The sequence below is a fragment of the Tachypleus tridentatus genome, chromosome 3 (genome assembly GCF_004210375.1).
Source record: "Tachypleus tridentatus isolate NWPU-2018 chromosome 3, ASM421037v1, whole genome shotgun sequence".
In the NCBI taxonomy this organism is placed as follows: domain Eukaryota; kingdom Metazoa; phylum Arthropoda; class Merostomata; order Xiphosura; family Limulidae; genus Tachypleus; species Tachypleus tridentatus.
In genome coordinates, this window is record NC_134827.1 from 51,849,692 (window position 1) to 51,873,527 (window position 23,836).

The following is a 23,836-nucleotide window of genomic DNA, read 5'->3' on the forward strand; positions in this document are numbered from 1 at the left end:
CTCAACTTTTTTTGAGACAGTGATTATTTTTGAAACTTCCTCCTTCTCAGTAATTGGAATTATTTCTTCAGTTACTTTTACTTCAGCAGAGGGAATAATTTCTGGTTCTTTTTCTTTAGTGATAGGAACTTCTTTTTCAGGTTCTTTCTCTTTTTTAGGAATGTTAATAATCTCTTGTTTTTCAGCTTCAGCAACAAGAACTATTTTTTCAGGCTTTTCTTCTTTAGGAATAGGTGTTATTTCTGTTATTTTCCTTTCTTCAGAGGAAGGGATTATTTTTGGTTTTTCTTTTTCAACTTCCCTATCATCTTTTGAAATAGTTATTTTTCTTGAAATTTCTTCCTCCTTAGTAATTGCAATTATTTGTTCAGTTTCTTTTACTTTAGGAATGGGAATAATTTCTGGTTCTTTTTCTTTAGTAATAGGAAGTTTTTCTAAAAGTTCTTTCTTTTCTTTAGGAGTGGGAATTATTTCTGGTTTTCAGCTTCAGGAACAAAACTGTTTTCTGGCTCTTTCTCTTTAGGAGTAGGTGTTATTTCTAGCATTTCCTTTTCGGGAGAGGTAGGGAATGTTTCCGGTTTTTCTTCCTCAACTTTTTTTGAGACAGTGATTATTTTTGAAACTTCCTCCTTCTCAGTAATTGGAATTATTTCTTCAGTTACTTTTACTTCAGCAGAGGGAATAATTTCTGGTTCTTTTTCTTTAGTGATAGGAACTTCTTTTTCAGGTTCTTTCTCTTTTTTAGGAATGTTAATAATCTCTTGTTTTTCAGCTTCAGCAACAAGAACTATTTTTTCAGGCTTTTCTTCTTTAGGAATAGGTGTTATTTCTGTTATTTTCCTTTCTTCAGAGGAAGGGATTATTTTTGGTTTTTCTTCTTCAACTTCCCTAACATCTTTTGAAATAGTTATTTTTCTTGAAATTTCTTCCTCCTTAGTAATTGCAATTATTTCTTCAGTTTCTTTTACTTTAGGAATGGGAATAATTTCTGGTTCTTTTTCTTTAGTAATAGGAAGTTTTTCTAAAAGTTCTTTCTTTTCTTTAGGAGTGGGAATTATTTCTGGTTTTTCAGCTTCAGGAACAAAAACTCGTTTTTCTGGCTCTTTCTCTTTAGGAATAGGTGTTATTTCTGTTATTTCCTTTTCGGGAGAGGTAGGGAATGTTTCCGGTTTTTCTTCCTCAACTTTTTTTGAGATAGTGATTATTCTTGAAACTTCCTCCTTCCTCAGTAATTGAATTATTTCTTCAGTTTCTTTTACTTTAGCAGAGGGAATAATTTCTGGTTCTTTTCTTTAGTGATAGGAACTTCTTTTCAGGTTCTTTCTCTTTTTTAGGAATGGGAATAATCTCTGGTTTTCAGCTTCAGCAACAAGAACTATTTTTTCAGGCTTTTCTTCTTTAGGAATAGGTGTTATTTCTGTTATTTTCATTTCCTTTGGGGAAGGGATTATTTTTGGTTTGTCTTCTTCAACCTCCCTAACATCTTTTGAAATAGTTATTTTTCTTGAAATTTCTTCCTCCTTAGTAATTGCAATTATTTCTTCAGTTTCTTTTACTTTAGGAATGGGAATAATTTCTGGTTCTTTTCTTTAGTGATAGGAACTTCTTTTTCAGGTTCTTTTTCTTCTTTAGGAATGGGAATAATCTCTGGTTTTTCAGCTTCAGCAACAAAAACTATTTCTTCAGGCTTTTCTTCTTTAGGAATAGGTGTTATTTCTGTTATTTTCCTTTCTTCAGGGGAAGGGATTATTTTTGGTTTTTTTTCTTCAACTTCCTTAACATCTTTCGAAATAGTTATTTTTCTTGAAATTTCTTTCTCCTTAGTAATTGCAATTATTTCTTCAGTTTCTTTTACTTTAGGAATGGGAATAATTTCTGGTTCTTTTTCTTTAGTGGTATTAACTTCTTTTTCTGGTTCTTTTTCTTTAGTGATAGGAACTTCTTTTTCAGGTTCTTTCTCTTCTTTAGGCATGGGAATAATCTCTGGTTTTTCAGCTTCAGCAAAGAGAACTATTTCTTCAGGCTTTTCTTCTTTAGGAATAGGTGTTATTTCTGTTATTTTCCTTTCTTCAGGGAAGGGATTATTTTGGTTTTCTTCTTCAACTTCCCTATCATCTTTTGAAATAGTTATTTTTCTTGAAATTTCTTCCTGCTTTGTAATTGCAATTATTTCTTCAGTTTCTTTTACTTTACGAATGGGAATAATTTCTGGTTCTTTTTTTTTAGTAATAGGAACTTCTTCTAAAAATTCTTTCTTTTCTTTAGGAGTGGGAATTATTTCTGGTTTTTCAGCTTCAGGAACAAAAACTCGTTCTTCTGGCTCTTTCTCTTTAGGAATAGGTGTTAATTCTGGTATTTTCTTTTCGAGAGAGGTAGGGAATGTTTCCGGTTTTTCTTCCTGAACTTCTTTTGAGATAGTGATTATTCTTGAAACTTCCTCCTCCTTAGTAATTGGAATTATTTCTTCAGTTTCTTTTATTTCAGCAGAGGGAATAATTTCTGGTTCTTTTTCTTTAGTGATAGGAACTTCTTTTTCAGGTTCCTTCTCTTTTTTAGGAATGAGAATAATCTCTGGTTTTTCAGCTTCAGCAACAAGAACTATTTCTTCAGGCTTTTCTTCTTTAGGAATAGGTGTTATTTCTGTTATTTTGCTTTCTTCAGGGGAAGGGATTATTTTTCGTTTTTCTTCTTCAACTTCCCGAACATCTTTCGAAATAGTTATTTTTCTTGAAATTTCTTTCTCCTTAGTAATTGCAATTATTTCTTCAGTTTCTTTTACTTTAGGAATGGGAATAATTTCTGGTTCTTTTTCTTTAGTGATAGGAACTTCTTTTTCAGGTTCTTTCTTTTTTTTAGGAGTGGGAATTATTTCTGGTTTTTCAGCTTCAGGAACAAAAACTCGTTCTTCTGGCTCTTTCTCTTTAGGAATAGGTGTTATTTCTGGTATTTCCTTTTCGAGAGAAGTAGGGAATGTTTCCGGTTTTTCTTCCTCAACTTCTTTTGAGATAGTGATTATTCTTGAAACTTCCTCCTCCTCAGTAATTGGAATTATTTCTTCAGTTTCTTTTACTTCAGCAGAGGGAATAATTTCTGGTTCTTTTTCTTTAGTGATAGGAACTTCTTTTTCTGGTTCTTTTTCTTTAGTGATAGGAACTTCTTTTTCAGGTTCTTTCTCTTCTTGAGGAATGAGAATAATCTCTGGTTTTTCAGCTTCTGCAACAAAAACTATTTCTTCAGGCTTTTCTTCTTTAGGAATAGGTGTTATTTCTGTTATTTTCCTTTCTTTAAGGGAAGGCATTATTTTTGGTTTTTCTTTTTCAACTTCCCTAACATCTTTTGAAATAGTTATTTTTCTTGAAATTTCTTCCTCCTTAGTAATTGCAATTATTTCTTCAGTTTCTTTCACTTTAGGAATGGGAATAATTTCTGGTTCTTTTTCTTTAGTGATAGGAACTTGTTTTTCAGGTTCTTTCTCTTCTTGAGGAATGGGAATAATCTCTGGTTTTTCAGCTTCAGCAACAAGAACTATTTCTTCAGGCTTTTCTTCTTTAGGAATAGGTGTTATTTCTGTTATTTTCATTTCTTTAGGGGAAGGGATTATTTTTGGTTTTTCTACTTCAACCTCCCTAACATCTTTTGAAATAGTCATTTTTCTTGAAATTTCTTCCTCCTTAGTAATTGCAATTATTTCTTCAGTTTCTTTTACTTTAGGAATGGGAATAATTTCTGGTTCTTTTTCTTTAGTGATAGGAACTTCTTTTTCAGGTTCTTTCTCTTCTTTAGGAATGGGAATAATCTCTGGTTTTTCAGCTTCAGCAAAAAGAACTATTTGTTCAGGCTTTTCTTCTTTAGGAATAGGTGTTATTTCTGTTATTTTCATTTCTTTAGGGGAAGGGATTATTTTTGGTTTTTCTTCTTCAACCTCCCTAACATCTTTTGAAATAGTCATTTTTCTTGACATTTCTTCCTCCTTAGTAATTGCAATTATTTCTTCAGTTTCTTTTACTTTAGGAATGGGAATAATTTCTGGTTCTTTTTCTTTAGTGATAGGAACTTCTTTTTCAGGTTCTTTCTCTTCTTTAGGAATGGGAATAATCTCTGGTTTTTCAGCTTCAGCAACAAGAACTATTTCTTCAGGCTTTTCTTCTTTAGGAATAGGTGTTATTTCTGTTATTTTCCTTTCTTCAGGGCAAGGGATTATTTTTGGTTTTTCTTCTTCAACCTCCCTAACATCTTTTGAAATAGTTATTTTTCTTGAAATTTCTTCCTCCTTAGTAATTGCAATTATTTCTTCAGTTTCTTTTACTTTAGGAATGGGAATAATTTTCGGTTCTTTTTCTTTAGTGTTAGGAACTTCTTTTTCAGGTTCTTTCTCTTTTTTAGGAATGAGAATAATCTCTGGTTTTTCAGCTTCAGCAACAAGAACTATTTCTTCAGGCTTTTCTTCTTTAGGAATAGGTGTTATTTCTGTTATTTTCATTTCTTCTGGGGAAGGGATTATTTTTCGTTTTTCTTCTTCAACTTCCCTAACATCTTTCGAAATAGTTATTTTTCTTGAACTTTCTTTCTCCTTAGTAATTGCAATTATTTCTTCAGTTTCTTTTACTTTAGGAATGGGAATAATTTCTGGTTCTTTTTCTTTAGTGATAGGAACTTCTTTTTCAGGTTCTTTCTCTTCTTTAGGAATGGGAATAATCTCTGGTTTTTCAGCTTGAGCAACAAGAACTATTTCTTCAGGCTTTTCTTCTTTAGGAATAGGTGTTATTTCTGTTATTTTCCTTTCTTCAGGGAAGGAATTATTTTGGTTTTTCTTCTTCAACCTCCTAACATCTTTTGAAATAGTTATTTTTCTTGAAATTTCTTCCTCCTTAGTAATTGCAATTATTTCTTCAGTTTCTTTTAGTTTAGGAATGGGAATAATTTCTGGTTCTTTTTCTTTAGTGATAGGAACTTCTTTTTCTGGTTCTTTTTCTTTAGTGATAGGAACTTCTTTTTCAGGTTCTTTCTCTTCTTTAGGAATGGGAATAATCTCTGGTTTTACAGCTTCAGCAACAAAAACTATTTCTTCAGGTTTTTCTTCTTTAGGAATAGGTGTTATTTCTGTTATTTTCCTTTCTTCAGGGGAAGGGATTATTTTTGGTTTTTCTTCTTCAACCTCCCTAACATCTTTTGAAATAGTTATTTTTCTTGAAATTTCTTCCTCCTTAGTAATTGCAATTATTTCTTCAGTTTCTTTTAATCTAGGAATGGGAATAATTTCTGGTTCTTTTTCTTTAGTAATAGGAAGTTTTTCTAAAAGTTCTTTCTTTTCTTTAGGAGTGGGAATTATTTCTGGTTTTTCAGCTTCAGCAACAAAAACTCGTTCTTCTGGCTCTTTCTCTTTAGAAATAGGTGTTAATTCTGGTATTTCCTTTTCGAGAGAGGTAGGGAATGTTTCCGGTTTTTCTTCCTGAACTTCTTTTGAGATAGTGATTATTCTTGAAACTTCCTCCTCCTTAGTAATTGGAATTATTTCTTCAGTTTCTTTTACTTCAGCAGAGGGAATAATTTCTGGTTCTTTTTCTTTAGTGATAGGAATTTCTTTTTCAGGTTCTTTCTCTTCTTTAGCAATGGGAATAATCTCTGGTTTTTCAGCTTCAGCAACAAGAACTATTTCTTTAGGCTTTTCTTCTTTAGGAATAGGTGTTATTTCTGTTATTTTCCTTTCTTCAGGGGAAGGGATTATTTTTGATTTTTCTTTTTCAACCTTCCTAACATCTTTTGAAATAGTTATTTTTCTTGAAATTTCTTCCTCCTTAGTAATTGCAATTATTTCTTCAGTTTCTTTTACTTTAGGAATGGGAATAATTTCTGGTTCTTTTTCTTTAGTGATAGGAACTTCTTTTTCAGGTTCTTTCTCTTCTTTAGGAATGGGAATAATCTCTGGTTTTTCAGCTTCAGCAACAAGAACTATTTCTTCAGGCTTTTCTTCTTTAGGAATAGGTGTTATTTCTGTTATTTTCCTTTCTTCAGGGGAAGGGATTATTTTTGATTTTTCTTCTTCAACCTCCCTAACATCTTTTGAAATAGTTATTTTTCTTGAAATTTCTTCCTCCTTAGTAATTGCAATTATTTCTTCAGTTTCTTTTACTTTAGGAATGGGAATAATTTCTGGTTCTTTTTCTTTAGTGATAGGAACTTCTTTTTCAGGTTCTTTCTCTTCTTTAGGAATAGGAATAATCTTTGGTTTTTCAGCTTCAGCAAGAAAATCTCGTTCTTCTGGCTCTTTCTCTTTAGGAATTGGTGTTATTTCTGGTATTTTCTTTTGTTTAGGTGTAGGAATTATTTTTGGTTTTTCTTCCTCAACTTTTGAAATTGTGATTACTTTTGAAACTTTTTTCTCCTTAGTAATTGGAATTATTTCTCCTGTTTCTTGTTTTTCCTTAGAGGATGGTATTATTTCCTGTTCTTCAAATTTAGTAAAAAGAAGTCCTTTTTCGGGTTCTTTCTTTTCTTTAGTGGTTGGAATCATTTTCACTTTTTCTTCTTTTGTTGTTGAAACTACTTCTTGTTTTTGTTTTTTTGTTATTGTTTTTATTTCTGGTTTTTCTTCTTGTTTTGGTATTGAAACTATTTCTGTTTTTTTTTCTTCTTTTGTTATTGAAACAATTTCTGGTTTTTCTTCTTTTGTTATTGAAAGTATTTCCTCCACTTCCTTATATTGTTTAGAAAGTTGTACTAATTTTGTAACATCTTTTTCTTTAGTAATAACAGCTATTTCTCCAGTTTTATCCTTGATTTTAGGAGTGGGTATAATATCAGGTTCTTCTTTAGTATATGGAATTATTTCTTTAGGTTCTTCTTTCTCTTTACTACAGGGAATTACGTCTATTCTTTTTTCGTCCTTCTTTGGCATTAGGAGTATCTCTTTACGTTTATCACGTTCTTTAGAAACGGGTGTTATCTGTGCAGTTTCTTTTTCTTTTTTAATGGGAGCTCTTTCTTCAGGTTTTTGCTCTTCTTTAGAAGTTTGTGTTAGTTCATGTTTTTCTTCCTTGATGAGACAGACTATTTTTGATTTCTTTTTGTCGATTTGTTTTTGTTTGTCTGTAATGGTCTCATATTTAGTAAGTTCTAATTCTATATCGGAATCAGGTAGTTTTTTATGTTGCCTTTCAGTTTTCTTAATACTTATTTTAGGTAGGCGTTCCTTTGGTTCTTTAGTTATTTTTGATGTGATTTTTGGGGACGGAGGTTTAACTTTTCCATCTATTTCTACCTTTTTTGGTGCCTTTTGTATTATTGCTTGAGGAGGTCTTGTCTTTTGTACGTTCTTTGGGGAAGCAGATGGCGATCTTTTTTTACCTTCTTTCAGAGTTATTTTTTGTACGTGCTTTGGTGAAGCTGATGGCGATCTTTTTTTACCTTCTTTCAGAGTTATTTTTTGTACGTGCTTTGGTGAAGCAGATTGCGATCTTTTTTTACCTTCTTTCAGAGTTATTTTTTGTACGTGCTTTGGGGAAGCAGATGGCGATTTCCTTCTACTTTCTGTTGGAGCAGGTGTTCTTGTTGGTGTCAAGGAACGTATTTTTCTATGATCTATATCGACATATTTTCGGATTCTCTTTTCTACGCCATTTTGTAAAATAGCTTCCTTAGGTTTCTTCTCTGGAGACTTAGGCGTGTGGGCCAATCTTTTAATTTCTAATTCTTTCGCTGTTACTTTACTTGCAGTCATAATAACCCGCGTTTCGCGTCTTTTTGATACTTCTCTTTTCTCTGGAGATGTTTCACGTCTTATTTCTACTTTCTTAGAAGGAAATTTATAGGGTTCAGAAGTTTTTTCTTCTATTTTTTGTTCTGTTATAGATATATATTTTTTAGTCGGTGACTCAGGTGATGATCTTGCTTGTTTTGGAAGAACTTTTGCAACTGGTTTTTCTGTTTCTTTTTCTAACTTCAGTTTTTCTGTGGTTTGTTTAAGAATAGCTTGATAACATTTAGGGTGTTTTAATATTTCTAACTGTTTAAGTTTCTGTAAACCTTCAAATAATTTTATCTGAGGGACACTTCCTGGAAAGAGCATTCGAGTTATGTTATCATTTGGATCTGAAGGCTTCCAAATGATTAGGGCACAAATTGAGGTAAAGTCGGAGAGAGGAACAGATATTATTTTCTCACGAGATTTTGAAGTCACATTGAGGACACTAAAGTTGTCTTTTCTGGAGGACCACTGATGAAGAAATTCCTTCAGCTCTCGGCTATCTTTAGATGGATTTAACACATACATTTCCAGAGTTCCGTGGCCAACTTTTTGATATAAAATTAAAGGCTCTGTTGGACTTTCTCGAAAGCACAGGTGAGGTTGCAACCCTAACATATTTAGGTTTTGTAGGAATAAATGCCCCTCTTGGACAACATTAACAACAAGTTCATCTTTATCTTTTTCGTTTTCATCGATAGATGCGTCTTTTACACTGGATATATTTGCAAATATGTAGCCGATATTAGGACAAACTTTTCCTAAAGTTTTTCTCTTAATTAGTGAAGTAATCCCACTTAAATTTGTTTCACCAAAACGGGTAACCATCACAGCGTCAATCCTGTCAATATGACGGAGGAACTCCCAGAAGCAAGGTTTCCGTTCAAAACCACCATCTATCAGCATGACAAAACCACTCACTCCAACCAATGAACAATCACCATCTCCCCCAGGAAATACATATACAGTTGGACGATTGAAACGAATATTTCCAACAATAGACGTTGGCTGCATTATTCTCTCCAAAGGGCTACTTGGGATGGAATTCTTAAGAAACTGCAATAAGGCAGGGGTGCCTGGCACGGCAGCAAACATGTCGGGTGGATTTATTATGATTTTGGCCAAATTATCTATATTATATTCTACAATTCCTTTGTTTGTCCAGTCACCTTCAGAAGAGCAGTGTAAGTGAATTGAATATCTTGAGCGAGTCTTCAAGACCCGCTGGACTTCAGCATCATAGAAGGTGTCAACAAAGTCCTTGAAACTAAATGTTCCATCTCGAATGATCCAAGATCCAGATCCAGAATAGGAATATCCACTATGGATTAGATGTTTATGACCTGTGTAGGAGACTAACAGGTTTTTCAGGCACTGTTTTAGTGTATTCTTCTTTGGGCTGAAGAGTATTTCTACAGCAAGAGACTCCGTAGAGTGCTGAAAAATCAACTCTGAAAAAAGAAAAATTACAAAGATTTTTATCCATTCTTACCACATCTTCCTCATCTAACAGTAGAAATGTTGAGCAAATTTAAATATCTAGAAATGTAACTTATTTGAACGATGTTTAACCTACAATAATTCACAACGCTTGCTTGAAAGAATCGTCATAAAAAGAAATAAAATGAAGTGAGTAATTTATCAGTCAGTGTTCTCGACATAAACAAATTACATAGATTTTAGCCGTCAGTAAGTTTGTGCTATTTATAAAAGAGTGTACAGTACTGTTACCTTATTTTTGGAACTGATAGTTGAGGTGCTGGACTTTGGTTCTGCATGTTCAAACGTTCACTTACATCAACCATAAAAAAATATCGCACTTTACACTTCCGAATCTTGCGAGCGTTAAAAGGAAGACTATTCAGTCAAAAAAAAATAACTAAAGTGTTGGATACTGTCTAGTAGTTGGTTTCCTTCTTGTCTGTCAAATCGAAATTAGGGACAAACAGCTGCTTTCCCTCTTGTCTGTCAAATCAAAATTAGAGACAAACAGCTGCTTTCCCTCTAGTCTATCAAATCAAAATTAGGGACAAACAGCAGCTTTCCCTCTCATCTATCAAATCAAAATTAGGGACAACCAGCTGCTTTCCATCTTGTCTATCAAATCAAAATTAGGGATAAACAGATGCTTTCCCTCTTGTCTATCAAATCAAAATTAGGGACAAACAGCGGCTTTCCCTCTAGTCTATCAAATCAAAATTAGGAACAAACAGCTGCTTTCCCTCTTATCTGTCAAATCAAAATTAGGGACAACCAACTGCTTTCCCTCTTGTTTATCAACTCAAAATTAAGGACAAATAGCTGCTTTCCCTCTTGTCTGTCAAATCAAAATTAGGCACAAAGCGGCTTTCCCTCTTGTCTGTCAAATCAAAATTAGAGACAAACAGCTACTTTCCCTCTAGTCTATCAAATCAAAATTAGGGACAACCAACTGCTTTCCCTCTTGTTTATCAAATCAAAATTAGGGACAAATAGCTGCTTTCCTCTTGTCTGTCAAATCAAAATTAGGCACAAAGCGGCTTTTCCTCTTGTCTGTCAAATCAAAATTAGAGACAAACAGCTACTTTCCTCTAGTCTATCAAATCAAAATTAGGGACAACCAACTGCTTTCCTCTTGTTTATCAAATCAAAATTAGGGACAAATAGCTGCTTTCCCTCTTGTCTGTCAAATCAAAATTAGGCACAAAGCGGCTTTCCCTCTTGTCTGTCAAATCAAAATTAGAGACAAACAGCTACTTTCCCTCTTGTCTATCAAATCAAAATTAGGGACAAACAGCTGCTTTCCCTCTTATCTATCAAATCAAAATTAGAGACAACCACTGCTTTCCCTCTTGTCTATCAAATCAAAATTAGGGATAAACAGATGCTTTCCCTCTTGTCTATCAAATCAAAATTAGGGACAAACAGCGGCTTTCCCTCTAGTCTATCAAATCAAAATTAGGAACAAACAGCTGCTTTCCCTCTTATCTGTCAAATCAAAATTAGGGACAACCAACTGCTTTCCCTCTTGTTTATCAACTCAAAATTAAGGACAAATAGCTGCTTTCCCTCTTGTCTGTCAAATCAAAATTAGGCACAAAGCGGCTTTCCCTCTTGTCTGTCAAATCAAAATTAGAGACAAACAGCTACTTTCCCTCTAGTCTATCAAATCAAAATTAGGGACAACCAACTGCTTTCCCTCTTGTTTATCAAATCAAAATTAGGGACAAATAGCTGCTTTCCTCTTGTCTGTCAAATCAAAATTAGGCACAAAGCGGCTTTCCCTCTTGTCTGTCAAATCAAAATTAGAGACAAACAGCTACTTTCCCTCTAGTCTATCAAATCAAAATTAGGGACAACCAACTGCTTTCCCTCTTGTTTATCAAATCAAAATTAGGGACAAATAGCTGCTTTCCCTCTTGTCTGTCAAATCAAAATTAGGCACAAAGCGGCTTTCCCTCTTGTCTGTCAAATCAAAATTAGAGACAAACAGCTACTTTCTCTCTTGTCTATCAAATCAAAATTAGGGACAAACAGCTGCTTTCCCTCTTATCTATCAAATCAAAATTAGAGACAACCAGCTGCTTTCTCTCTTGTCTATCAAATCAAAATTAGGGATAAACAGATGCTTTCCCTCTAGTCTTTCAAGTCAAAACTAGGGACGACTACCTTCTTTCCCTCTACACTTATAAAAGTTTTTCGTTACCCATTCATTTCATAACTTGATCGTTGAGAAGAACCATAATCTTTTCTTGGACTTCATATCAACATCTGTTAAATCGAAATATTACACTTCTCAATTTTTCATAAAGTTAAACCTTCAGTGCTAGAGAGAAATGTCGTAGGATAACAATTAATTATCTTACCTTGCAGTGTTCTGTCAACTGGTTTGGTGCTTTGGTACACATGTTGAAGGTCTGACAAATCACATCCGGATGACTTGACATCCCACGAAAGCAGACCTGCGTGTGAAACGAAACAATTCAGTGTATGGAAATTGCTTTATATTTTGGAATGTTTATTCTAAAACGTTGTTTAATAGATGTTATCACTCATTATAACCAATATTAAAAACTTACCTGTGCTCATACTGATTTACTGAAATAACAAGATTTTAAACTAAATGTCCGAAATTTCAATACAGAAAGTGTATCATCATTTCTGTCTTTGTAGAAGGCTTTAATGACTAAAATATGTAGTAGGACGTCTACAAAAAATGTTCAGCAAAATAAAAGAAACTAACCCAACTACACCTTTTTAGATCATTAATCAAATAAACCCTTATGAAGATGGATGTGTGTGAAACTTGGAAAATGGGTCTCCATGATTAGGCACAAGCCAACCTTAGAGCAAGAGTGGACATTTGCACTTCTCTGCACTCTCGTGAACATAACTCACTTTTTTTGGATAGGTTAGTCACTGGAGATGAAAAATGGATATTTTATAAAAATGTTAAGCGCCGCGGACAATGGCTCAGTGCAGATAAACTGGCTAAAGTACAACCCAAAATGGATCTCCACACTAGGAAAGTCTTGTTAAGTTGCTACCACTTAATGTAAAGATAACATCAGACTTCTAATGTCAACAGTTAGAGCACTTAACTGTTGCACTGAAAAGAGGTCTGCTTTGATCAGTCGTAAAGGTGTTGTGTTACACCAGGATAATGCAAGGCCTCATACAGCAAGGATCACATCTGGAAAGATTGAAGAGCTACACTGGGAAAATCTTCCACATCCTCCTTATTCTCCAGACCTTGCCCCATCTGATTATCATCTGTTCTGAATTTTGTATAACTATCTTGATGGAAAAGAACTTGGAACACATGAAGATGTCAACACTACCCTCTCTACATTCTTTTCCTCCAAACCCCAAGAATTTTATAGAAGTGACATTCAGAAGCTTGTGGATCGTTGGCAGGAAGTAATTAATAATAATGGAACATACATTATTGATTAAATAACATTAAAATCATTTGAAATCCTTTCTCCTTTTCTGAACCTAAAATCGGACATTACTTAAGGGATGACCAGATATAATTGTTTTCTCGCGTTCAATACTTAAATGGTCGTTATTTTATCACAAACAAATATTATTTGACGAAGGAAACTAAAACTTATAAAATAAGTTAATCTGAAAAAATAATGAAAAGTAGCTAGCTTTCAAATCTACGAAGAAACTGTAATATCAAATCGCATTTATTATTCTTAACTGTTTTTCTAATCATCACATATGAAAAATTCAAGCGAATTAATTGATAAATAATCCGTTAGGTAGCCTTTATGGAACAGTACACAGACGTGTAATACGAAATGAGACTTCAAATTATGCAGTTCCTTGAGAAATAGTGGAGATATTTACCTGTCTCCCGATTGAACCTTTAGATACACGTAACACTTAAAGGTCAGTGCTTGTCTCATATCTCTAGCCTTGCAGTATATAATGGATACGTTAGGGTTTAAAATAAAAATAATACTTTTGGACATGCCTAAGCTATAAGTTATGGTAATAAGAACAGGAAAGTGTGGGATAACAACGGTTGTGACCCAAAAATGTATCAACTGTTCGGCTTAGTACGATGAACAATATATTTTTACTAATTTATTGAGATTTTGTAAATGATACAACTAAGAAGGCAACTAGTGATGTTAAGAAGATCAAATAGTATTAGTGAGGCAGAAACGTCAACTACGCTAAGATTTTCTTCTTTAACTAATTGACTTAGAACTATCAAATACGATGTTTAAAATGCATATTTACATCTTAAAATAATTTATTGTTTCCGAATGATTAGCTACGCTCTAGTTATCGCCAAGCGTGTTAAGGCGTGCGACTCGTAATCCAAGGGTCGCGGGTTCGCATCCCAGTCGCGCCAAACATGCTCGCCCTCTCAGCCGTGGGAGCGTTATAATGTGACGATCAATCCCACTATTCGTTGGTAAAAGAGTAGCCCAAGAGTTGGCGGTGGGTGGTGATGACTAGCTGCCTTCCCTCTAGTCTTACACTGCTAAATTAGGGACGGCTAGCGCAGGTAGCCCTCGAGTAGCTTTGTGCGAAATTCCAAAAACAAACAAATAAACGCTCTAGTTAAAATCTATTTAATTAAATATGTTGTCTACACGACACCATATTTACGTTATTACATTCTACGCACTGTATGCATACTGAATACGAATTACCAGGCATTCTTCAAGTTCAATATTGTCCTTCAATAAACTCATTACCATTCACTTATTTAGGGAGGGAAGAAATCGTGAACTTGTATGTTAGGCCTAATTAATACACCTACAAAGAAAGCTTTTCATGAGGGTTTTTTTTTTTCAACTGCACAATTATATTTAAAAATTATCATTTTTAATCCATAACGCCTTATTATACCTCATTTATAGCTGTTCTAATTAATGATGAATATTCCAATTAATACATTTATTTATCAACTCTGGAGTGGAAGTTTTGATCTTAGTTGTTGTTTTTGTAATATTTGTACACTCAAACTTTCCAACGTAAGTGAATTTTCAATTACACGAATACACATGTACTATTCGTAATTAGCTACACGCTAGGAAAAAACACCCTACCCACAAATAAAGGTAGCATAGCGTGTCAGTAGACATCGTTAGTTCCTTGAATTATTAGGGTAGGCTTAATTAATTAACACACCTAAAGATAAAGACGGCATGATGTGTCAATAAAACCCATTTAATCGGTGAACTACTTTGTAATCTATGACACTAAGTTTAAGAGGATATGTTATCAGACATCACTTAGAGCGGAGCTAATTCTAACAAATGTAATAAGCTCTTACAAAGTACGAAAGAGACGCCATCTTTTAAACTTTCCGGTTTTTAACGAAACTAAAAACAGTCTCTGCAACTATCAAAGTAACATATAAACTATAGTTTCCACACGTTACAAAAAGTGGGTTAACAGTCCCTAGAAGTATCTAACTAGCATATAAACTATAGTTTCCACACGTTATAAGAAGTCGGTTAACAGTCTCTGAAAGTATCTAACTAACATATAAACTGTAGTTTACACAATTTACAATAAGTCGGTTAACAGTCACTAAAAGTATCAAACAAACCTAAACTGTAATTTACACACGTTACAATAAGTCGGTTAACAGTCACTACAAGTATCTAACTAACATATAAAATGTAGTTTACACACGATACAATAAGTTGGTTTACAGTCCGTGTAAGTATCAAACTAACATAAACTGTAGTTTACACACGATACAATAAGTCGGTTAACAGTCATTAAAAGTATCAAACTAACATATAAAATGTAGTTTACACACGATACAATAAGTCGGTTTACAGTCCCTGTAAGTATCAAACTAACATAAACTGTAGTTTACACACGATACAATAAGTCGGTTAACAGTCACTAAAAGTATCAAACTAACATATAAAATGTAGTTTACACACGATACAATAAGTCGGTTCACAGTCACTACAAGTATCAAATTAACATATAAAATGTAGTTTACACACGATACAATAAGTCGGTTAACAGTCACTACAAGTATCAAACTAATATATTAACTGCAGTTTAGAAGTTTTTACATGAACTACATAAATATTCCTCATTAACTGTATATTCGTTTTCTTCAAAAGAGATTATTTATGGTTCATTCTATCGTTCACGTTTTATTCTTTTTAGTATTTTAAAATTATTTTTAATAACGAGTCAGTTTAAATAGCTGTCACCACCAAGACACATCTTCAGTGTGAGGTTTTAAACACTTTAACAAAATATCTCTAAAGATTACAAAATTGTCTGTACATTCACAGTACAGACACTATAAAACTAGACCATACCCATTCTATGTATTAATCAGATTTCAAAACGTAAACAGAGATTTATTCAGCTTTCTTTGGGGGTATGAGAGAGGTAAAAGTGACGTTTAGTTCAATAACTTCATTTCGATTTAAGGCTGTTTGGTAAGAGCTGAATAGAAAATAGTAGGGTGAGGTTTATTGGGTAAACAAATAATACATAGTTAAAAGTTCATAGAACCGTGGTATGTGTGTTGATGTGCCCCTAGTAACTCAAATATCCCACGTACTAAAGTAGTCACAGGTGCAAACGTGTAAACGTCGTCACGTGCACTAAGGAACAGTTCTTGGAACGTTAGACGAAAGTTTCATTCGACAAATTCTACAGCCAGGGGCTACTATGTGTTCGATAAACAGGGACATCTTTACCTTAACAATAACAGTACTATAATATTATTACGCGTTAAAATTAGTGCTTTGTTTCACATTGAACCACTGTGTTCCTATTTTAACAAGTTTTTCTGGATATATAGAGGAAGTAAAACATTATACTATTGTAAATATATGTAGTGTCTTGCAAGTAGAATAAATATACATAAATATGCTTTATTTTAGATTTAAAATTGTGGATGGTTTTATCAACTATTTGAATTTGATGTTAGGTTTTTCTTCACAACAGTTTGCTGTGTCAGTAAAGTTAGAAGGTATATTTATATAAAATGGATTATATATTAAACCATATCTGTACTTGCGGACTTTAAATAAAATTACTTTGATTCTGTAACAATTATTAATGCGGAGATGTTGTTCTTGGAAGTAATGCTTCAATAAGAGGTTATCTAGATAGTTCACAAATAAAAATCTTGTTCTTTCAGGTTTTAACAAATATAATGTAAATTATTTCAAGCCATGTGAGTAATATGTTGCCCGTGTTAATGCTTGTTTGCTGTGTAACTTGTGGATGTGAATCAGTTGATTGTTTATCTAGATTCTGACCACAAACATTTTGCTTCTGGTACGTGCACGGTGAACTGTGTAACTTGTGGATGTGAATCAGTTGATTGTTTATCTAGTTTCTGACCACAAACATTTTGCTTCTGGTACGTGCACGGTGAACAACTGTCACATTTTTGTGGATGGCTGAAAGGTATCTCTTCGTAAAATTATTATCAATAAAAATATCTCACCTTAAATATTTGATATTTTAAAACTTATTTTACTTTTGTTTTAATTTATGAAATATTTCACTCAAATAACAGATACTTCATATAAAATAACACTCATTTTGATTTATTCGATACACGTGCCAGCAGAGTGCAGACAGTTCATTGAGTAGCTTCAAACAAATTAAATCAAAATCACTTTGGTTTAATATTAACAACTTATATTCGAAACATTCTCAGCGGAGCTGCCACCTGGCGAGTTAAATATTATGATGATTTTTTAAGACTATTTATAAAGTGTTTGACACTCCTGAACACACGTGATGTACGGAAATATCCACAAATCCATCTTCGTTCTTAGGCTGCTGAAATAAAGTTAAAGAAAAATATTCTTTCATTTTGTTTTTCAAGTTTGTAACGAACTACAAAACTGTTCGTAAGTTTATTCTTTATATTATTATAGAATGTTCCATTTACCAATCAACAGTCTAGTAAGATAATTCATTTTTTGTTTATGATAAAATTAGATAGAAAATTTTATGCACTACGACACATCACAATCGTGCCAAACAAGTGAATATTCCCTTACAAACCTGTGACACATCACAATCGTGCCAGACAAACAAGTGAATATTCCCTTTCAAACTTGTGACACATCACAATTATGCAAGACAAACAAGTGAATATTTCCTTACAAACCAATAACACATCACGATCGAACCACACAAGTGAATATTCCTTTATAAACCTCTGAAACGTCACGATTGGGCCAGACAAACAAGTTAATATTCCCTCATAAACTTGTGACACATCACGATCATATCAGACAAACAAATTAATATTCCAGCCCGTAATTATAACGTCACGTCTCAGACAAGTTTTTTCGGACAACCAATCACGGTAACACACATGTTCATTAACATCTGGCCTGTTTTTGTGCCACTTACACATTTTTACATGCTTGCGAAACATGCCCTACGAGTCGTCGAGGCCCGGATGTGGAATATTCACTTTTAACATAATGCATGAAAATTAATTTCATGAATAAGAAACTCGTTTATTACATACAGTCAGAATTTAATATTGCATCACGGTGTTTCCAACGCATTTAATTTTTATATTAATATCATTTCACTGTCAATGTCTTACAATATTTATTATATGCTTATTATGTATTCAGATAACCACTAAATATGGCCGACAGTTAAACAGGTTTTGCTCTTTTAAAAAATTTATATAGTGACTACGTAAACTTCTATTAGCATTGTTAGGAGTCTTCTGCAAGAAACCCATGACGTCAGCAAAGAATAAACACACCTAATATTTAGGGGAATTTGGATCATATCAATAAGAGGCGTTTAATTATAACCCTAATCAGGGTAGATATATTCATGGTTTGATTATTGCACCAGGGTTTAACATGGCCACGGATGACTAACACACTGGTAATTATGGGATCATTTGTGGTCGATATCAAATAAGGATTGCAATGAGAGGATGTTTACATTTCGCAGAATCTAACTGCTATACTGACACGAATATATTTAGTTGAAACGTTCACTTGAAGAAGAGATTGCCAGCTGAGACAAATACTAGGGACATACCTTCTTTGTTTATGGGAGAATCAGCTTGGTGAAACACATATTGTAGATGACAGGAAGTTCAAGAAACGTTGGACGTATACAGTGTCACTCTGATGTAGGAATGGAGATTAGACTGGACTATACAACGTCAGTGTAACGTAGGAATGGAGATTAGACTGGACTATACGTCAGTGTAACGTAGGAATGGAGATTAGACTGGACTATACAACGTCACTGTGAAGTAGGAATGGAGATTAAACTGGACGTATATTCCAAATGTGCCTGACCAGTAAAAGTATAATCTCTTTAGACTTGTATTTATTAGTTCTGTATATACAACCTAAAATCCTATTTGCCCTACCGCTAGCAACAGCACACTGCTTGGATGGCTTTGAAGACTGATCAACTACCGCTAGTAACAGCACACTGCTTGGATGGCTTTGAAGACTGATCAACTATTACACCAAGATCTCTTCATTTTATAATATTGTTATGGTTATCCACATCCAAATTATACTTATAATTCAAATTATGATTACCAACATGTATTATATTGCATTTATTATAATTAAAACCGACCTAACATTTATTTGTCAAACTCACTAAATGAAGATTCTGTTGCTAAAACCCACCTAACATTTATTTGTCAAACTCACTAAATGAACATTTTGTTGTAAATCAGCAACATCCTCAATGATCTTGATGTCATTTGTAAATTAAAATAATTTATTGACTATTCCTTCATCTGTGTCATCGATATAAATCAAAAAGGACAATAATCAGTGATGTCGAGAAACCCACTTGTTGAGAAATTTATATGCAAAAACGGCTCGTTTGGGTTGAGAAAATATTTTACATAGAAGAGCGAACAACGTTTCGACCTTCTTCGGTCATCGTCAGGTTCACAAAGAAAGAGGTAACTGACCGGAAGCTGAGCACATGTTGACAAAAAGGACAATGACCCTAAGACTGAGCCCAGAGGTACCCCACCTGTGACATTAATCCAGTCTGATTAGATTCCATTGACAATAACCAGGGCCCGGCATGGCCAGATGGTTCACACACTCGACTCGTAATCCGAGGGTCGCGGGTTCGAATCCCCGTCACACCAAACATGCTCTCCCTTTCAGCCGTGGGGTCATTATAATGTAACGGTCAATCCCACTATTCGTTGGTAAAAGAGTAGCCCAAGAGCTGGCGGTGAGTGGTAATGACTAGCTCCTTTCCCTCTAGTCTTACACTGCTAAATTAGGAACGGCTAGCGCAGATGGCTGTTGTGTTGCTTCGCGCGAATTTCAAAAAACAAACAATACAATAATCATCTGCTTTTTCCATCCAGCGATGTTTCCATCCAACTTCCTAACTTTTCCTTCTCACCTGCAGATGTTTTTTCACACGCCTTTTCTGTGATACCTTGCCAAACGCTTATGACAAGCCTTCTATATAGTACCTCATCAAACACTTTCTGAAAATCCAGATACACCACATTCACTCTTGTAAACAATAACATTTTCAAAGAATGTCAAAAGATTTATAAGACAAGAATTTCCCTTAATGAAACCATGTTGACTCTCCAATAAAACTCTGAACTTTGTTAAATGACTTTGCAAAACATCTTTTAATAGATTTTCCAAAACTTTTCCCACAGCTGATGTAAGACTAATGCGTGTATAATTACTTGGACAATTTTTATCATTTCCCTCGAAGAGAGGAGTTACATTACATAACATCCAATCCTCTGAATACAGTGTCAGTGTGACGTAGGATGTAAGACTGGACGTATACAGGGTCAGTGTGACGTATGAAGTCAAACTGGACGATGTTAGTGTGATGTAAGAAGCAGTTCAGAAACAACGGAATTTGCAAAATTGAGCTGAGTTTTATTATTATTTCCACAGCTTCTGTCGGCAATAATATGAAAATAAAAATATCTCTTTGACCTGAAGCAAGTGTAAACACAACTTACAACAAGGTTCGACACCCACTTTGAAGTAAACACAACGTACAACAAGGTTCGACACCCACTTTGAAGTAAATATAACGTAAAACAAGGTTCGACACTCCCTGTATGTTCGATATTTGAAACATAATTACTGATACAAGGGGATAGATAGATATTAACATATGTTTTCCGATTGTAAGAAAGCAGATTTAAACCTGTTTAGAACTAGTCTAAGTGATTTATTTAAGGTACTTTTCTCATATCGCTTTTATTGTATAACATAAGTAAACACCGATGATGGGAAAACTGTTTCTAAAATGCATCAGAGCTTCAGGTGGTCATGGGAAAACTGTTTTATTTAATTTTTGATCTCGCTTGTTTACAATATGAGAAGATTCATATTTCATTTCTTACAACAAACTTGAATAGAATATTTATCTTGCTCGAAGGTTAAAACTCCCAGTGAAGAGATATGAAACTACAGTTATTAATACGTGTCCAAATACGCTTGTAACTTTTAAAACATTATCTGTAAATTTAAACGTGTTATCCATACGTCTCTATTTCTATTCCCATTTTCTGTACGTCAAGGTTCGCGGACTATTCATTTTAAATTTTGTATGCAATATGTAATTATATTTCACTTCTCTAAAGAAAACTAAAATTACAACAAGGAAGGCACCACTAAGGCTAGCATGTATCCATAACTTGTTCAGCTATTACCCATACTAAAGTTCTGTTTACAGAGTTATGGGGTCACGTGGTTTTAATCCCTCTTTTGTATACTGATATCCCCCCCGATGTGGCTCAGTGGCATGTCTGAAAACTTATAAGGCTAAAACTTGGATTTTGATGCCCGTGGTGAGCACAGCACAGCTAGCCCCTTGTGTAGCTTTGCGTCTAACAACAAACGAGCAGTGTGAGAATAACCTTTATATTTGTTTTTAAATTTCACATAATTTATCTAGTGAGTTTACCTTATTGGCCAACAGGTGGCAGGAGCGATCTTGGAATGTTTTGTAATACGCCGCGAGGTAATTAACTACCAGAGTGGTTATTAAACGAATCTAATTTAAATGTTTGAAACGTAGGTTTTTTAATATTTATCCAAAACTTGGGTTTGTATAAAAACTGCATATCAGAGCTCACAGACTTTTTTGTATTTTAATGTCTACTTGTATGAAAACACGCAACCTTCATCAGCGCATGTGCGGCGATTTGAATGTTTTCAATTTGAAAAGTAGCATGTGGTACACAGTTTTATAAATTGATTTTATATCTCACTTTAAATTTGTTTAATAGTTTATGCTTTTAATCAACATTTATTTTCAGACAAAAATCAATTAGTATTACGCATGACGGTACGAAGATATAAAATCTCAGATAAGCAATGACTTGATAAAAGCCTTTTTCCTTTATTAATAAGAATAAAGCTACATTTTAAGATTTTAAATATTGTGTTTTTATTATGTTTGATTAAATGGGCTAAGCGTAACCTCGTAGTTACTGTGCCGAACTGTTACAACCCTCACTGTCACAAATTCGTATTCTTCACTCTGTGGGTGTTAGTTGTTTAGAACATACAAATCAGCAGGTGTCATTTGTTTAGAACATACAAGTCAGCCGGTTTCATTTGTTTAGAATAGCCCAATCGGCATGTGTCATTTGTTTAGAATAGCCCAATCGGCAGGTGTTATTTGTTTAAAGTATCCTAGGAGGCGGGTGGTATTTCTTTAGAGTAACCCAAACGGTGAGAGTTTTTGACCACATACCTGGTCTATCAGATGAAATCAGAAACAGTTGTAGCACAAATCGAGCTTATGTATGTTGTGTGATTATACGAAACGAGCAAACAATTATGATAAGAAGTGTTATGTTAGTAACATTTCAATTGTTTTCTGGGTATTTAGGTTTGTACAAAGACATAATATTAAATTAATAATACCTAAATTACTTTGCGATAGTTCAGTTTGTACAGCAACAAAATGTTAGAATGTGTTTCAGAATGGCTGGTACTGGTATTAACACTTTTACTAATAAACAAGGAATGATGTGTCGACATCTGCTTATCAATACCCATTCCAACCGTTGTGAGATACATTTTTATTTCAAGTTGGTTTCTCCTCATAAAAAATGTTAGATTTATAATACCTGATATGTTTTCCAAGCATTCCTTCTCAAACACAAATTTATGATAGTTTTTGCTTAACTAAACAGTAGATGCAAATATTACACTGCAGATATTTTATATTTAACCACCAGGGGACATCAAAACAGCTGAAAAATCAAATATATTAGAGAAGTTGGATGTTCGTCTGTTTCGTTGTCCCCTGGTGACCAAATATAAAATATCTGCGGTGTAATAGTTTCTATAATTATAAGTCCCGCAGACATAACGCTGTGTTACTGGGAATCCGTGGTTAGAGTAGCTTAATATAATACTAATAAATGCGATATTTAATGGTTACAACACTTTAACACTAAAATATGGGATATTTAACGGTTACAGTACCTTAATATAACACTAAAGTACAAAATATTTTACGGTTACAATACCTTAATATAACACTAAAATATGGGATATTTTATGGTTACAGTACCTTAATATGACACTAAAATATGGGATATTTAAAGGTTACAGTACCTTAATATAACAATAAAATGTGCATATCTCAGAATTTATCAAAATCGCGAAGGAAAACATATTTTGGTGATGAATTAATTTTCTCAGGTGTCGTAACAAAATGTTTAGTAAGCACAGTGTCAGTAATATTTGTTGGTGTTATAAGCCAAGAGAGAGCTTACATTCAACCCTTATGATCGGGTGGGTTGTAAGCCCAAACTCCTGCTGCCTAATGTTCGATCGAACATAGTTCGTTCAACACTTACGTAAACCCCTGTTTTTCCTAGGACGATTTAAAGCAGTTATTAGTTGTTTCAAAAAACAAAGACTAAATAAACGTCGGAAGAATCAGAGGAATATTTTAAACTGACCTCTTTAAAGGTATTTTCCTACTGAAAACCGCAAAGTAAAGATTGCTTACCTTTAGAAATTTTCTCGAGTATTCGTTTCTTATGTTCGTCGGAGTGTGGTTCCCCAATCACCAGTAGGAGATAACATCCACCCGGAGGTGGAGGGTCCGCTGGATCGGGGTCCATGGCAACTCAGACTGGAGAATGAATGCTCCAGCTAGGAGTCTACTTAACTGTAGAATGGGCCGCGCGTGCGTTAGTATGGCATGATTTGCTGCAATAGCGCTGTCACGTGAGCCCTTCGGAAGTATTCGGACATACTCGTATACACAAAACGCTAAACTAGCTCGGTTGTCATGGCTACCGACACGCCAAACGAAATGTAGCTGTCCGGTCTTAGCTTCAGTGCAGAATATAGAGTAACTGTCTATGTGATTATCTTAAAGGCCCTACTAACTTTAACAACTTCTATATAAAACAGGTTATGTTACACAAGCAAGTTAATTATATTATTGGAAAAAAATTTACCAGAACTGAAGATTGTACGTACTTCTCTGTATCATTAAAATATACACAATTCTAACGTATGAAATTAAAAATATGTATATATATATACGTATACACACTTCTAATGTAGTCAGTTAAATAAGTATATACACTTCTAATATTGTCACCTG

At 33.9% G+C, this 23,836-nt stretch overlaps 1 protein-coding gene across 1 annotated transcript; it reads right to left on the bottom strand.

Moving 5' to 3' along the window:
• Nucleotides 1-467: 467 nt before the first annotated feature.
• On the bottom strand, nucleotides 468-23,393 carry LOC143245856 (uncharacterized). Its single transcript, XM_076492111.1, has 4 exons — nucleotides 23,231-23,393; nucleotides 11,587-11,682; nucleotides 2,063-9,192; nucleotides 468-1,220 (listed from the first exon to the last, which is right to left on the bottom strand). The coding sequence occupies exons 1-4, from the start codon at nucleotides 23,343-23,345 to the stop codon at nucleotides 468-470; spliced, it is 8,094 nt and encodes a 2,697-aa protein (XP_076348226.1). The 5' UTR covers nucleotides 23,346-23,393.
• Between the last annotated feature and the right edge of the window lie 443 nt (nucleotides 23,394-23,836).